The 14,859-nt window shown below is 36.6% G+C and overlaps 1 protein-coding gene across 1 annotated transcript; it reads left to right on the plus strand.

Annotated features, from left to right (window-relative positions):
* Positions 1–3,353: 3,353 nt before the first annotated feature.
* On the plus strand, positions 3,354–10,467 carry LOC127847949 (uncharacterized). Its single transcript, XM_052380200.1, has 3 exons — positions 3,354–3,665; positions 3,726–4,505; positions 10,438–10,467. Exons 1-3 carry the CDS (start codon positions 3,354–3,356, stop codon positions 10,465–10,467), a joined length of 1,122 nt encoding a protein of 373 aa, XP_052236160.1.
* The last annotated feature ends 4,392 nt before the right edge of the window (positions 10,468–14,859 follow it).

Consider the following 14,859-nt stretch of genomic DNA (forward strand, 5'->3'; position numbering starts at 1 on the left):
ATACAGCTGCACATACTTGTTGCTCGTCAATTGCTAATATCACTTTAAACAAGTATCTTCATTAAAAGTCACCAACAGGTTGCGCTGAAGGGATCAAACAATCTGAACGCATCGGACAGTGGGCTACACCACACCGTCGCCGTTATGGCGGAATTGTCCGAGGACTCCCGATTGGGGATCAAACTGTCTAATATCCGTCCGCAAAGTCTGTCCGTTCGTCTGTCTGTTCTTCCGAAAACTACTTCTACAAAACTCGATTTTGTTAAATGAAACTTAGTATTATTATAAAAGGTAATGTGAGGATTTCGCAATACCTATTTCGTTTTGTTAGCAGTGGTAAAAGGTAATATAATGCTCATAGGGTTATAGGTTTGCAATTAGTTCGCCGGTCAATAACTGCCTCCATTCACCCACCCTTTCGTTTGTATGTCTGCAGCACCTGCAAGAACTTGAAAAGTTCATAATATAAAAGAAGCGTTGATTTGATCAAACACTCTTACCAGAATGAATTCACGTAATTATCTCTTGTGAGCTCGCCACTTAGCACGCTATTGTGTCGCCTTTCGTGGGCATTATATGTTTACGATTACGAAAAGCCAGTTTTTGTTTACATTTAAAATATAAAGAAAAAGAACGATTTCGCGGCGAAACAGGTGTTCCATGCTCACCTTAAAATCCTCGGGAGCTTGGCACTGGCTGATGGGGTTCAACCACTGAGTCCCCATATCAAATGGCCATGATTCTGCTACATAAAGCTAACACGACACATCCAGTTTTTGTATGTACTGATGTATTTGTTGTTTATCGTTATCAGTTTTTAAGAAAATTCGTTGAATGGCGAAGGGTTAATGAGCATTTAACCGCAGTTATTCTAATATGAATCTTTTCATTGAAATCACAATACAAAAGGGGAGAAAATTTCAATAACCAATACGTTTTTATACGTTTGTGTAAGTTCAGATTATTCCTTTGGATAAAGAATTTTACATCGGTACAACTCGGTAGATGTTCAAGTGATACAATAAAAATTGACAATACACAAATACGAAAGCACCAGCTACATTTATTATACTTGTGCAAAGGCGATATGCATACTTTGCTAAAACTGTGCTGAAAAGCACGCGACCTTCTTCATATGTATACATTGTTTTAGTATACCATCCAGTGTTATGGCATCAAATTCTGTCCATTGCAAGTGCTTCCCATTTAATCAGGTGGCCGCGAAATCAACATGTGATCATTTTGTTGCGCAAAAGCTTTCTTGTCTGTATTAGCTAGGTATTTCAAACAACTTCACAATACATATGGAAAAAACCATGATCGAACAAACATATTTGACATATTTATGTGCGTGTACGGCCGTCTTGACCCTGCACATCGCCCTGTATACGGAAAAGTTGACGTTCTGGTCTGATATGTTGCCGTTTCGAGTATTAGCCGGCAACGCATATTTGTTTCCGGCATTATCCGTTTTTGGCTATGCAACGAAAAATATTTCATAACAAAACGGAAATTTGTTTATATATTTGAGCGATGACAATTGTTTAATTTCTATTCAAACCTGCAACTAATCACTTTTGATCGAGATTGATATGATAATATTATTAATAGAGAAATATTAATTATTATACATTTTTCATCGTAGGTATACAACTTAACTTATATAGCGAAGTACGATACCAAATTTAAAAGGACGAATGACTCAGCTGATACTTTTTGCTTTCAATCACCCCGGTTTAGAATGCCGGCACAGGCAACATAGTTTAATGAACTAATTTCACTTGATATTATACTTGTTGTGTACTCGTTTTTTAACATTACAAGCTTGAAAAAAAAACAAACAGCAACAACAAGAAAAAACATCACCACTACCCCCTCAAATCAGGACAAATTATAAAGTATCCAATTTAAATCAGCACTTTAAGATCTAAGATTAGAAGGAACGGATCGTGTCATTATGTGCTTGGGTTTGTCCGGTTAGCGTTTGACGTGAAGGTCCGATCACTGACACTCTGGTGCCCGGGGGTTCCGATCTGCAAAAGGCTTTACGAAGGCGCACATAGGCGTCGGCAGTGAAGCAACGCCACTCTTGTTTAAATAGAGTGCCGCTCACGAAGTACATGAAAAAGTTGAATGTGAAATTACAATAAAGCAACAGTGCCGTAATTGTTTCCGTAAGTCTCTGACGCGCGTATTCACGCGCTCCGATCGCCGGGTATACTTCCTTGTAAACGCGGAACAACGTGAAAGGCATCGTCGTTACCATAAAGAAACTCGATAATATGAACAGCATACGCGTCGAAGATTTCTGCCTTCTCTGTGCGACCGAAGCGCCAATTGCGGTATTCGGTGCCACGCGGTGCAACTGCCGCTTCTGTTTAACTATCGTGGCCAGTATAGTCAGATTACCCGCTGTTATTATACACATAGGGATTATGTTGAGCACCACCAAAACCATAACCTTCCACGGGTACTGATCGAATAAATAGTATTCACCGGGTAGCGGCTGGCAGTTGTACCTCGTTTGATTGAAGTTGTTTATATCAAGCCGTAACTCGAACCCGAAGAAGTAGTGCGCCGGGAACAAAGCGCACATGACCGCCATTACCAATGACGCTTTCAGAGCGTTCCGGCTCGACAGCCTTGCTTTTGCAACGTACGGCCATTTTGTGAGAAGAACGCGCTCGATGGTCAGTAACACGAGGAGCCAAACGGAGAATCCCGCGGAAGTGTGCACGATCCAGTGGTTGGTCTTACACATGAAGTAAGAGGTGTTCTCTAATCGCTTTCCCGTCGTTTCGTTCACTGTTTCCGGTAAGCACGAGCTTAACATGAACAACAAGTCGGAGACGGCGAGGAACATAAGATAAACGCTCGTGGAGAACTTCCTTATTCGCTTCCGGGACAAGATGATGATGTTCAGGGTGTTGCCGACCATCCCGACTAGAAGTAAAATACCCGGTACCGTCGCCCACAGCCAGTAATCTATGTAGCAGTCCCGGAAGTGAAACGGCCTGCAGTCGTACATTTTCTAAGAAAATTATAATATATATATATATATATATATATATATATATATATATATATATATATATATATATAAAATAAAACGCTTTTATTAAATTTGCCGTAGCTTTCGACCTCTCGGTCTTCTTCAGCGGCGTTTATTTGTGAATAAGCATATCATCTTTAGCGGAAGATATATACAAGCGGTCAAAGACGACATCATTTGCGGATTAAAACGAAAATTTAAATATAATCTAAGCAAATCGGAAGAACAGGCAATCAAAGAATTACTCCACGACGATGACATAGTAATTCGCCCTGCCGACAAGGGGTCGGGGATAGTGATAATGGACAGGGAAGACTATGTCAAGAAGCTGAAGTGTGAAATGTCGGACAGTGAGACATACGTCGCGGTGACGGATGATAAAACAAAGATTGTGGAAAACAAAGTGAAGAAAGTGGCCGATACCCTATACAAGAAGGGCTCAATCGACAGTGACCTTAAAAGGTATCTCACCAGCGGCGGTGGAACTTCCGGTAAGCTTCAGGGCAACCCGAAGCTTCATAAACCTGGGATGCCTCTCCGCACTTTTGTAAACGGCCGCAATCACCCGACAGAGAAGATGGCGGAAATAGTGGAGAATGAATTACGCGATCATGTGACGTCACTTCCGTCGTATGTGAGAGACACAACCGACTTCCTAAACAAAATAACACAGATACAGCAGCCGTTACCAGACGGTACCATCATATTTTGTTTGGATGTGAAGGCTCTTTACCCCAGCGTACCAAGAGAAGAAGCCCGTGCTGCAGTATTTGAAGCTCTCAATCGGCGAGTGCAACCGGAAGTACCAACCAACGACATGATCACAATGATGGACACTGTTCTAAATAACAACACCATTTCATTCAATGGAGACCACTACATGCAAAATGAAGGAACTGCTATAGGATCGCACTTAGGAATGAATTACGCATCGACCTACATGGGAGCCTGGGAGACAGAGTTATTTTCAAAATCAAACAAACATCCAATAGCCTACTTCCGGTTTGTTGATGATGTTTGGGGCTTGTGGACACATGGTTTGGGGGCACTAAAGACATTCCATGCGGTTGCAAATGAAATCCATCCACGAATACAGCTAGAGCTCCGTTACTCCACAGAGCAGCTCGAATTTCTAGACACCATGACGTCTATTCGAAAAGGAAGGCTGGTTTCAGACCTATATACCAAACCAACAGATCGGCACCTCTACCTGCACATGGACTCGTCGCATACCGAGTCTACGAAGAAGGCCATTCCGTACGGCTTAGGTATGAGGCTAAAAAGAATATGTTTGGAAGAGACGGACTACAAAATACACAGAGATGAGATAAAAGAGCAACTACAGAAGCGAGGATACAATGGCCGATTCGTCGAGACAGAGCTGAAGAAAGTTGATAACAAGAAGCGAGAAAATCTGCTGCATACAAAAGTGCCTTCAAAAAGTAATTCCAGGGTACCGCTCGTTATCACTTTCTCCAGAGCGCTACCAAATGTCGGCCATATCCTCCGGAAACACCTGCCAACACTCCACATTTCAGATCATATGAAAAACGTTTTTCCTGAACCCCCGTTAGCAGCATTCAGAAGAGACTGCAACCTTCAAGACATATTGGTTCATAAAAAGCACAACCGGATGTTTTTCCGAGTTCACAACAGGAGCGGACCTTGTGAGGCACAGAGGTGCGCAATCTGTCCATACATGATGGAGGCTGAAAAGTTCAGCGACACCACCGGAAAAAGCTACAATGTGCGGAACGAGGTCACCTGCAAATCCACCAATGTAGTCTACGCTGTACACTGCGAACGGTGTAAGACCTTCGTATACGTAGGAGAAACGGGAGATACCTTGTACCAGCGACATCTTCTTAACCTGTCCCGCATACGGACTCGACACAACGACCCGGTAGCCGAGCACTTCTACACAAACGGCCACAGCGTCGCAGACTTCCGGGTCATGGGACTCGAAAAATTAAATGGATCCGACGAGTACCGGAAGACCATCGAACAACTTTGGAAGCGCAAACTGAGGACGTTCAAACCATATGGACTAAACACAAAAGACTAAAATTGGCGCGCAATGTAACGTGCGATAATATAACGTCACTTCCGCTAAAGATGATATGCTTATTCACAAATAAACGCCGCTGAAGAAGACCGAGAGGTCGAAAGCTACGGCAAATTTAATAAAAGCGTTTTATTTTATATAAACGGCTAAAAGCGACTTTATAATATATATATATATATATATATATATATATATATATATATATATATATATATATATATATATATATATATATATATATATAATTATTATTTTGAAAACAACTAAAACGCAATTTCTCGTGACAATACATAAACATTTTAATGAATTCCGCAGTTGTCAACACGTCGTTTTGTTTAAAAGGGACATTTATTGTAACTATATATGTCGTCCCAGATAATGTGTCCATTTTCACCTTTTTATTTTTCACAAACTTTATAATTAAGCAACACAAGCTTAAATTTCCTTTGAGCACAAAAGTTTATTTTTAGTTTCTTGTTTGAATATATAATACAAATAAATTAAACATGGTCCTCTTTGTTTAAATAATAGTTGTTTGAAACACTTCATTGTGCTCAGAAAAAAAGGTTATTAATTAAGGTTATTTTTTGTATTTTGATTCATAATACAAAAATATAATACTAATATTAAAGTATCAAGACATAAAAACTTACTTTCGATACGTATGATATTTCAACACCCGTTCGCGTTTATTCTAGATCACAATATGCAATTGTTTTTCCCAAAGCGAGCCACTGCGCCGTGAGCTGACGAGACTTCTCTTTAATCTGATATTAAATTGGAGTTCCGGTCGATAGATTTAGCTGCCATTGTTTCCATTAATATGAAGTTACAGTAAATATAATGTATCAATGCCATTTATCGTTTATACCGAGAGTCGTTTACAAGAATAACGTCAGAAGAAATTTTTCAAAGAACAATATTGATTGAAGAATGTATGCAAATATAATCATCGTGTATCATTTATAGTAATAAACAAGAATGATAAAAGTTACAGGTGCTGTCGACATGATATAGACCAATTCTGAATGCAACCAATAGTCTTCCTTTGGTACGAAAAATGACCTTTATTAGGAATCGTGTGCTCCACGCAAAACTATTGTCTCTCCACTTTTTCCGAAAATTACTTTTTTTGCATTTTTAATAGTTTTTTAATGATTAACATAATACTGTAAAATTAATAGAAATATATTTCAAATCTTAATTGTTGAAATGGTGAAAGCGCAGAAATAGTGTAGCTAAAAAATAACTGTACAAATAGCGTACAAAAGTTCATTAGATCATGGTAATTATTTCATGCAAAACTATCGTAACTTGATTTTTCAGACAGAGAAAGATTTTACATTGCAACATGTTTAAACTTTGAACTTAGAATGCTTTTATTTCATTTTCAACATGGTTATGGTCAAGATTTTCCGCTTTAGTCAACAAAGTGTATTTTATATCCTTTTGATTAATTAAATTCAGTTATTTTGACAACCTTATTTTAAGTATTGACACATCTCATTTGAGTGGAATCAGAGAGGGATGCATAAATCGCCACCACTGCTAATTTAATACACCCTTGGTTATAAGCTTTATGCAAGCAAAATCATGAGGCATTATTTTTTCATGACGACGTCTGTTTGTTGTGCATTATCACAATAAGATGTTCAAACTATTTTTGTATGTTATTGTTCTGATTATTGTAATTTAGATTCTACATCCATCATGATTGTTGGTAATATGATTTTCGGCCTAAATGTCTTAAAAATCTGTAAATTTGTTTATTCTGAAATAGGAATGTAAGTTGAATTGAAATTGATCAACATGGAAATATCAAACATAACAAATTTAAAAAATCACCGAAAGAGTAAAAGCCTCAAAATCAGACAGCGTAAAATAATAATGATAAAAGTAAAAAGTATTAACTTGCACGTCTTAATAGCAGACCTGCTTGCAATGCTGCGCTCATGAATATTCATACGAACCATATTATTTTTTCTAATTAATGTTATGTTTTCCTGATATAAAAACCCACCGAGAATGAGGAAATTGCAATTAAATTGGAATTATATTGCGTTTAAGTACATTTGGTGACTTTTCGAACTCAGCATTTTTCAAACTAGATATTTAAGTTATGAGTAAATATTTTGATTTAAAATGTATATGTGATCATTTGACTACAGTATGTGCAAGCAAACAATAAAATTATTCATCCATGACGATCGGATGCTTCAGCAAGCGGGGAAGGTAGCCTGCGACATGCCGATTACAACTACAACTTTTGTTAAAACTTTGTATTCTTGTCATCACTGAACGTCAATACGTATATACAAATATTGTATATATGTCAACGTGGGCTTAAAAGTACCGTCAACCACGAATGACGAAAAAAGAAAAGTTCTAAAATACCGTTTTTTTACAATTATTAGTTTATATAGATTTAAATATCGCTACTGGTATATTACATTACTTGAAAAAAGTTAATATTTTCAGTATATTCGGTAATAAAATTTCGCGATGTGAAATCGAAAGTACATCGCGAAAATAGGTGACATAACGATATACACACTATAAATAAGTAGAATGATCATTATATATATCAACTTTTACGAACTAACACGATACACAACACGCATGACCGAGTTGACAGTGATCATGCAGTCTTTATGAATGAAATCTCCAGTTGTAAAGACACACCTCCGCATTGGACCAATGAAATCACTCGTATGTTTAAAATGTCAGTTAGTTGAAATGTATGTAAACAAAGGTTTCAAACGGCGCTGGACAGTTAGTCTTGATGCATAATGTAACGACAAGAATGGTAATACTGTTTTTTTCATACGTTTTATTGAATTATGGTATCGAACTACATGAACTTTGTAGGGAAGTTGCCCTTTACTCCGTGAAGATTTCAGTCTTGTATCGTGTTATTTCTTAAAAGTTGACCCAGCATTTGTAAAAATATTGCAAGACATATACATTTCCAAAAAGGAAATTCATTTCTGCGTTGAATAAGACCGAGATCGTGAAAATCGCTGCACAATTGATGAAGATATGGCTGTTCAAAGCGATGCACCCCGTTTTGGGCTGATTTTGAGTTGCATACCTTGTAATATATTTGATAGTGATTTTTTTTTTCAGAAAATTTAATTTTTCGTTATAATATGATTATTTATCATTCAAAATGATGTTTTCACTAATTAATATCATAGCCACACGCTAACCACCTGTGTTCTGTCACAAATATTGACTCGCCTTGTTTTCCAGACAAAGATTGTGTCAAGAAATTCAGACAAAGTGTGTGAATACACGCTACCCGTGACGCGTATCGGCTTAACGATTTGAACAAACGTCTCGCTGTGACATATATTAAGGTCAATATACCGATATTGCACCTCCGGAAAGTTTGTGTTTTATGATGGCTGCAAAAATCTATTAATGATCATAACTATGTAAGTATCCAGTTGAATGTGATGATTTTGAGTCGAATGTTATTGCCTTTAGGACCTTCGTATTGTGTCGGTGACCATTTGGATTGTTTTCCGTTGTTTAAAATTATGTTGCAATCATCATTTTTTTGTGTTAATTACTACGCTGTCGGCAACTTTTTTTGCGTTGCTTATTACAATTGTGCGCTCAGGATAGGGACTTTAACTTGTACTGTTTATAAGCAGACATAAGAACAATACTGGTGTTGTTTGCCCTTGAAATATATAAGCTGATGTCATCTTTAACTAACTGAAATAGTATTATGTCGTCGAAACAAATGTATTCCGTAAACGCTAAATTATAAACATACTAGGACAATATACCGATTTTAAAAGGTTGTGGGTTCCGACTATTATTTAAACAGGTTTTCAACGAAATGACCTGGTGCTCTTCAACACTCTACGTCATTCGATATTCTTTTACTTCTAAGGCTTATCGTTAAACTACTCAGGCTTAATTTTCACATCTGCTTAATAACGCCAATAATATCTAATCGGGATACTCGATTTCGACTCATTTTCACGACGGTGTGGGTTATTTTGTGGGATGGAGATAAGAGTCCCTACCATACATACAGTCACTCTAGTTACAATTGTATTTTTGTCATTTGAAACGTGTTTGGTATCTGATAATACTGTTCTCTTAAATTCAAGACAGTATCGTTAATTATAGGATAATATGCGATATTTAGTTGTTTTATTTTTTTATTTTTTTTATTGAGGAGATCAAAATACACGTCAGCACTGTTGGGAAATGCTATGCTTTGCTAACTTTCAGCTTATGTATTGTAATTGTCAAACGATTCAGCAGTGAAGATGGTTTGCGAAAAAATGCACAGAATAATTTGAGGAGCGTATTTCGTTTAGGTTTGGAGATTTTCCAGGCGACTTCCATTCAATATCATAAATATCTGTTTGAGAAAAACATATTTTAACACTAAAGAAGACACAATCGAATCGACAAAAGCTTAAAGAATTATGTTGGGGACTTCACAATAAAGTTATATCTACTGTTTAGAAATGTTAAGTTAATAAGCATATTGACATTGAAAAACGCATTCTATGCTGTAAGCTGGAAACGAAATTCTACATGTAAGCCCACAGCTTCCATATCAATGCCTGTTAGTAGCGGCAACAAGACAAGCCGGCGATATGGGTAATGTCTTCGATCATGATGTGTGTCTAGCTTCTGTAACAATATCTTAACCCACTGGATGCATGAGAGAAGCCACAAAGGCCTCACTCGCAGAAGCCATATGATGCGCTGGTTTACTGTGTTGCTTTGCCTTAATTAGATGAATCGCGTTTTGAGAAAACAGGGCATAATGCATGTGCGTAAAGTGTCGTCCCAGATTAGCCAGTGCAGTCCGCACAGGCTAATCAGGGACGACACTTTCCGCCTTAATTGGATTTTTGCTAAGAAGAGACTTCATTTTAACGGACTGCACAGGCTAATCTGGGACGACACTTTACGCACAAGCATTATGCCCAGTTTTCTAAAAACACGACCCATATGATGATATGGTACTGTATGGAGGATCCCTTCTACATAAAATACATTGGTTTTGTGGCTATACGCCCATGATTTTTGAAAAAAATCAACTTCGGAGTTATGGTAGTATGGGGACGAGAGTTCTGTTTAAGTTCAAAGAACGACCATTTGTAACAAACTCTGCAAACAAACAGAACTTCGTCAATCTTCTTGCTACCAGTTTTAAAATCATAAAATGTAAGGTTATACATGCTGCAGCTGAAGTCGATATTATTATTGTTTATACAGCTGTCGAATGGGCTTCAATACAAAAGAGTGAAACTAATTGGTGAGAAAAGACTTATTTTTTCTCCAGTGCTACCATGCAGAACTAGAGTACACTTGAGTGACGTTCTTAAAAAAACTGGGCATAATGCATGTGCGTAAAGTGTCGTCCCAGATTAGTCTGTGCAGTCCGCACAGGCTAATCAGGGACGACACTTTCCGCTAGAACTAGATGTTTGGTAAAAAGGGACTTCCTTTAAACGAAAAATACCATTAAAGTGGAAAGTGTCCTTCCTGATTATCATGTGCGGACTGCACAGGCTAATCTGGGACGACACTTTACGCACATGCATTTTGCCCAATATTCACAGAACAAGACACAAATACATAGTCTTCCGATCAGACGGACACGTTGGTGCAACGCGAAAAGTTAACGTTCGGAGTGTAAGAAAAATCAGAACTGTTCAGGGTAAACGCATGGGTAATTAACTTTCTGCTGTGCATGTCTTAACTGGGTGTGATACAAATTCGATATGCTTGGGTTTTGAAGTTGGAAAAAGAAAACCTTTAACAAACTGCGATAATGTGAAGTGTTACATAATGAGATAAGCCATTTCCAGGAATACATAAAACAAAAATGTGTGATGTACCAAGTGAACAAATTATTGTAACACTATATGACGAGTCAAGCGTTAGTACTTTTAACAGCTTACGCCAACTAAACGAATTTTTCATGGAAAAGACCATCAACAATCGCAAAACAGTGGAAATTTAAACCGCACCATCCACGTCTGCCTTCGCAAAGTTTCACAGTCTTAGCACCTGTCTTCAAATAGGTGATGGGATACTAGGGTTTGAAACACAGTCCAATTTGTGCGGGATGTAAGCTAGATAATGGACTCTTTGTTCCAGTTAGGACATACATGCTGCTCTCTCCATCATAACTCACCAAATACAAGTGAAAAAATAACTGCGACAGTAAGCGTTCTTCGTGCAGAATATACTCAAGAATGGACTTGAGTGTTCGATATCGTGTAATGAATTAATCAAAGTACTGACAGTACTGGTGTGACGATGCTTTTGAAGAGGATTGATATAAAAGCATTTATTTAAGTTTATCTACATCACCACAATTGTGTATGTGGGTACGAAAATTTTGGGTAGGAAAAAAAATGGGTACGAAAATTTTGGGTACAAAAATTATGCAAAATAATGGGTACGAAAAAAGATTTGGTTACGAAAAAAAATTTGGGTATGAAAAAAAATTGGGTACGTAATTTTTTTTTCGGTACGAGCAAAAATTTGGGTACGAAAAAAAATGGGTACGAAAAAAATGGGTACGAAAAATGTAGGGTACGAAATGGGGGTACGGGGAAGTAGTACCCGTGGGGAACTTGATTCATTCAGCGAAACTGGGAGGCGGGTTACATTCTCGATCAAATATAACAAGAAATATCTTTAAAAAGATATTCGACGTGTATTTTCTGTACCACTTATCTTAAAAAAACGTTCTGTTACAGTAAAATTTTTGTGGGTTTTAACATTACGTTTCAGCATGTAATTCAAAGCTTGACATGCTCTTCAATTACACCATGTTTTTTTATTTCACATGTATATCATACAAAACTTTATATTTCGTTATTTCCTCTCCTGTACGGACGTGATTTCACATGCCCATGTGCATGAACATATAATTTTTCTCTTTTGATTATTGTTTTTTTCTCTAATTCAATAAGCTTAGGCATGTTTGTTCGTTAAGTACGGCAATAATTTCATGATGATTCCCGAAAGTTGGTATGAGCACATAGTCGTAAGAGCACTTTAATACGTGAGTTCGCCCATGAACACATGGTAAGGTTAACTAAATCTCCGCGCTATGACCTAATATGTGTTTAAAACAGCAAACAATATCCAACAAACGAATGAATTATCAAACATAGTATGTGCACATATGTGGCTCTGTAATTTATGTTTGAAAAGTTTATTAAATATGCAAAATGAGAGCACGCATAAGAGCCAGTTTCACAACTGTGGCTATTATGCTGTTTATATACCATAGTCGCTACAACGTTTACAAATGGCAGGTTCAAAATAATTCGTTTTCTTTACATTCATGATCGCGTTGAAAGTTAATTATACACGTTTTAATTCGCAATTTATTTACTGAATCACGACAAATGTCAAATACAATACAGAAAATGCATAATTGTTTCATTGATCTATAAACATAATGGATTGAATATAACTGATTTAAAATTAACGTTTTGAAACTATTATTCAATCTTTTCCCCAGAATATGCTGTCCTATTTATAGCTGAGCTTCCGAAACCTTTATCAATGATAATCAGCGAGGTATGCCGATTAGAAAAATCGAGCTATCTCAATCGGACTGGCTCGGTCGTTTACATAGGTCGCCATTGTGAAGAATTTTTTTATGGTATGATAACTTAGACGAGCTGCTTCGCAGCATCGTCAAAATGGTCGAGTCCTTCGAATAGTTTGCAAAATAAACCCGACGTATCTGATACCGAAGCAGGACCAAAGTCGAATCCCCAATCGGCCAATGTAAAGATCATATTCATTGAATTCCGTTTATGTTTATAACATATGTATAATTCATATTGTGAGGTTAATAACGCTGTGAACTACATAATTATATTGATGAAATATTTTATATTCAGCATGAAATACAGAAAGCAAAAACCTACAATGAACTGTTTTATCAATTATTTAAAACTGAAGATACAAATTGAAAAAGAGATAACCCTAAACAATGATACACTTCATATATATGAACCAAAATGGAAAATCATCCAACTTTCATAAACAAGTCCAGTATGCTTTCTTTTCACTTTATTGAACTCATCCTTATTCATATTTATTCTTTTGATTTCTTTCTTAAAAATCATAAACGACCGAAGAAAACAATACATATCAACATTTTTTTTTAATCAAAAAGAAACCATAGGGTCAAAAAATATATATTAGCATATCTTGTATAATATGTTAGAACATGATTGCTGCAGCATGGTATCATTTTGTTTTATGATCATATATACACAGTGTTCAAATATTCGTTTGTCATATTTTAGAGCAAAACTACTATTTGCTATTGACCTATAAATTTCGATTTCGTTTACATAATAAATGAAATATACAAGATTCGAAATCACTTCAACAAAATTATGTTGAAATTGGTTCGATGCTCGGCGAAAAAATCGCATATCGGCACTGGCCTAATAAAGTTGATAACATCGTGCTTGGGTTGAAAGAAATAATAAACTCATGTTCTTGCTTAAGAAAGTAATATCCACACTCAAATGTGCTGCTTACGAACCGGCGCAACTAATTTACGGGTATGAGCGTTTATAAACACTCGCAAAACGATTTATAAAGATGATATGCTATTAATGTTGGATATTATTTACAATGGTGTACCTTATACAACATCGATCGGGACAAATCTTTATACAACATCAACAGTATATGCTAGTTTCCCAATGAAATGCTCGTCCATCAAATGCGGGTCGAATCTCAAATACAAACGCAATAAAATTTGATTTCCATTTGTAAACTTGTTTTATTGGCGGCGTTGTCTTCTAACCGGTTATCAAATTGCATGGTCCCTCTTTTTAATAAAACAATTCCAATTCGGTAAACCTAGTTTTATAAACGTTTGCTTTTTTGTCCTGTGATTTTTACCGCGAATATCTGTTTGGCGATCGGTCTCTTGCCGTTAATTAATTGGATCAATTTTAATGAAGTTTCTCCTCTTACCTGATACATAGATTCGTTTGGAAAGAATATAGATAAGTAAAATCATATGTATATATTAAATTGTATTCCTCACAACCTTACTAATATTATGCAAACAGTAACTGTCTTTATAACGAGCCACTACTGTAAAAAAACGTTTACAAGTGTGTTTATAAAAAACTATGTACTTGTAAGTTGCGAATGCATTGTGAAATTGTATTGAAAACCATGTCATGTGATGTAAATATTGTCATTTATCATAATGAGAACTTGCAAAAAAAAAATACATGTATAAGAATTCACGTTAAATCGATGGCATGTTAAATACATTAGATGCAATAAATTAAGGAGAGATCTTTCGTTATGTTACTTGTATAATACTTCTAAAGTTTATTTCAAGCTTATACACATATTTCAAATACCAGTTTACACTATTTACAAATTGCGTGGTAAAGCTTATTATTATTGAAGTTACGTTTCATCCGGATATCGATTCAAGATCGCCTTCAACTACATGTATATCCACTTTTCGTTTGAAGGCCAGCGGTCTAATTGTATTCATATACTTATCGTGAATGTTGTACGTTTTGCGGATGTGCTGTGTTTAATTTGGCAAATCGGCCCTTGTCATAGATAAGAAACCCTTTCCGCTAATAAATGAGCCGCGATCTGAGAAAACTAGGCTTAATGCATGTGCGTAAAGTGTCATCCCAGATTAGCCTGTGCAGTCCGCACGGGCTAATCAGGGACGACACTT

Source organism: Dreissena polymorpha, chromosome 10 (genome assembly GCF_020536995.1).
Source record: "Dreissena polymorpha isolate Duluth1 chromosome 10, UMN_Dpol_1.0, whole genome shotgun sequence".
Classification (NCBI taxonomy): domain Eukaryota; kingdom Metazoa; phylum Mollusca; class Bivalvia; order Myida; family Dreissenidae; genus Dreissena; species Dreissena polymorpha.

What these genes read in the sequence shown, in the direction of transcription:
- LOC127847949 (XM_052380200.1), top strand. Translation starts at nt 3,354, where the DNA reads ATGGACAGGGAAGACTATGTCAAGAAGCTGAAGTGTGAAATGTCGGAC. An exon ending in AGAATGAATTACGCGATCAT is followed by an intron (nt 3,666 to 3,725) that starts GTGACGTCACTT and finishes AAAATAACACAG; the next exon opens with ATACAGCAGCCGTTACCAGA. An exon ending in CTTCAAAAAGTAATTCCAGG is followed by an intron (nt 4,506 to 10,437) that starts GTACCGCTCGTT and finishes TTTTTTCTCCAG; the next exon opens with TGCTACCATGCAGAACTAGA.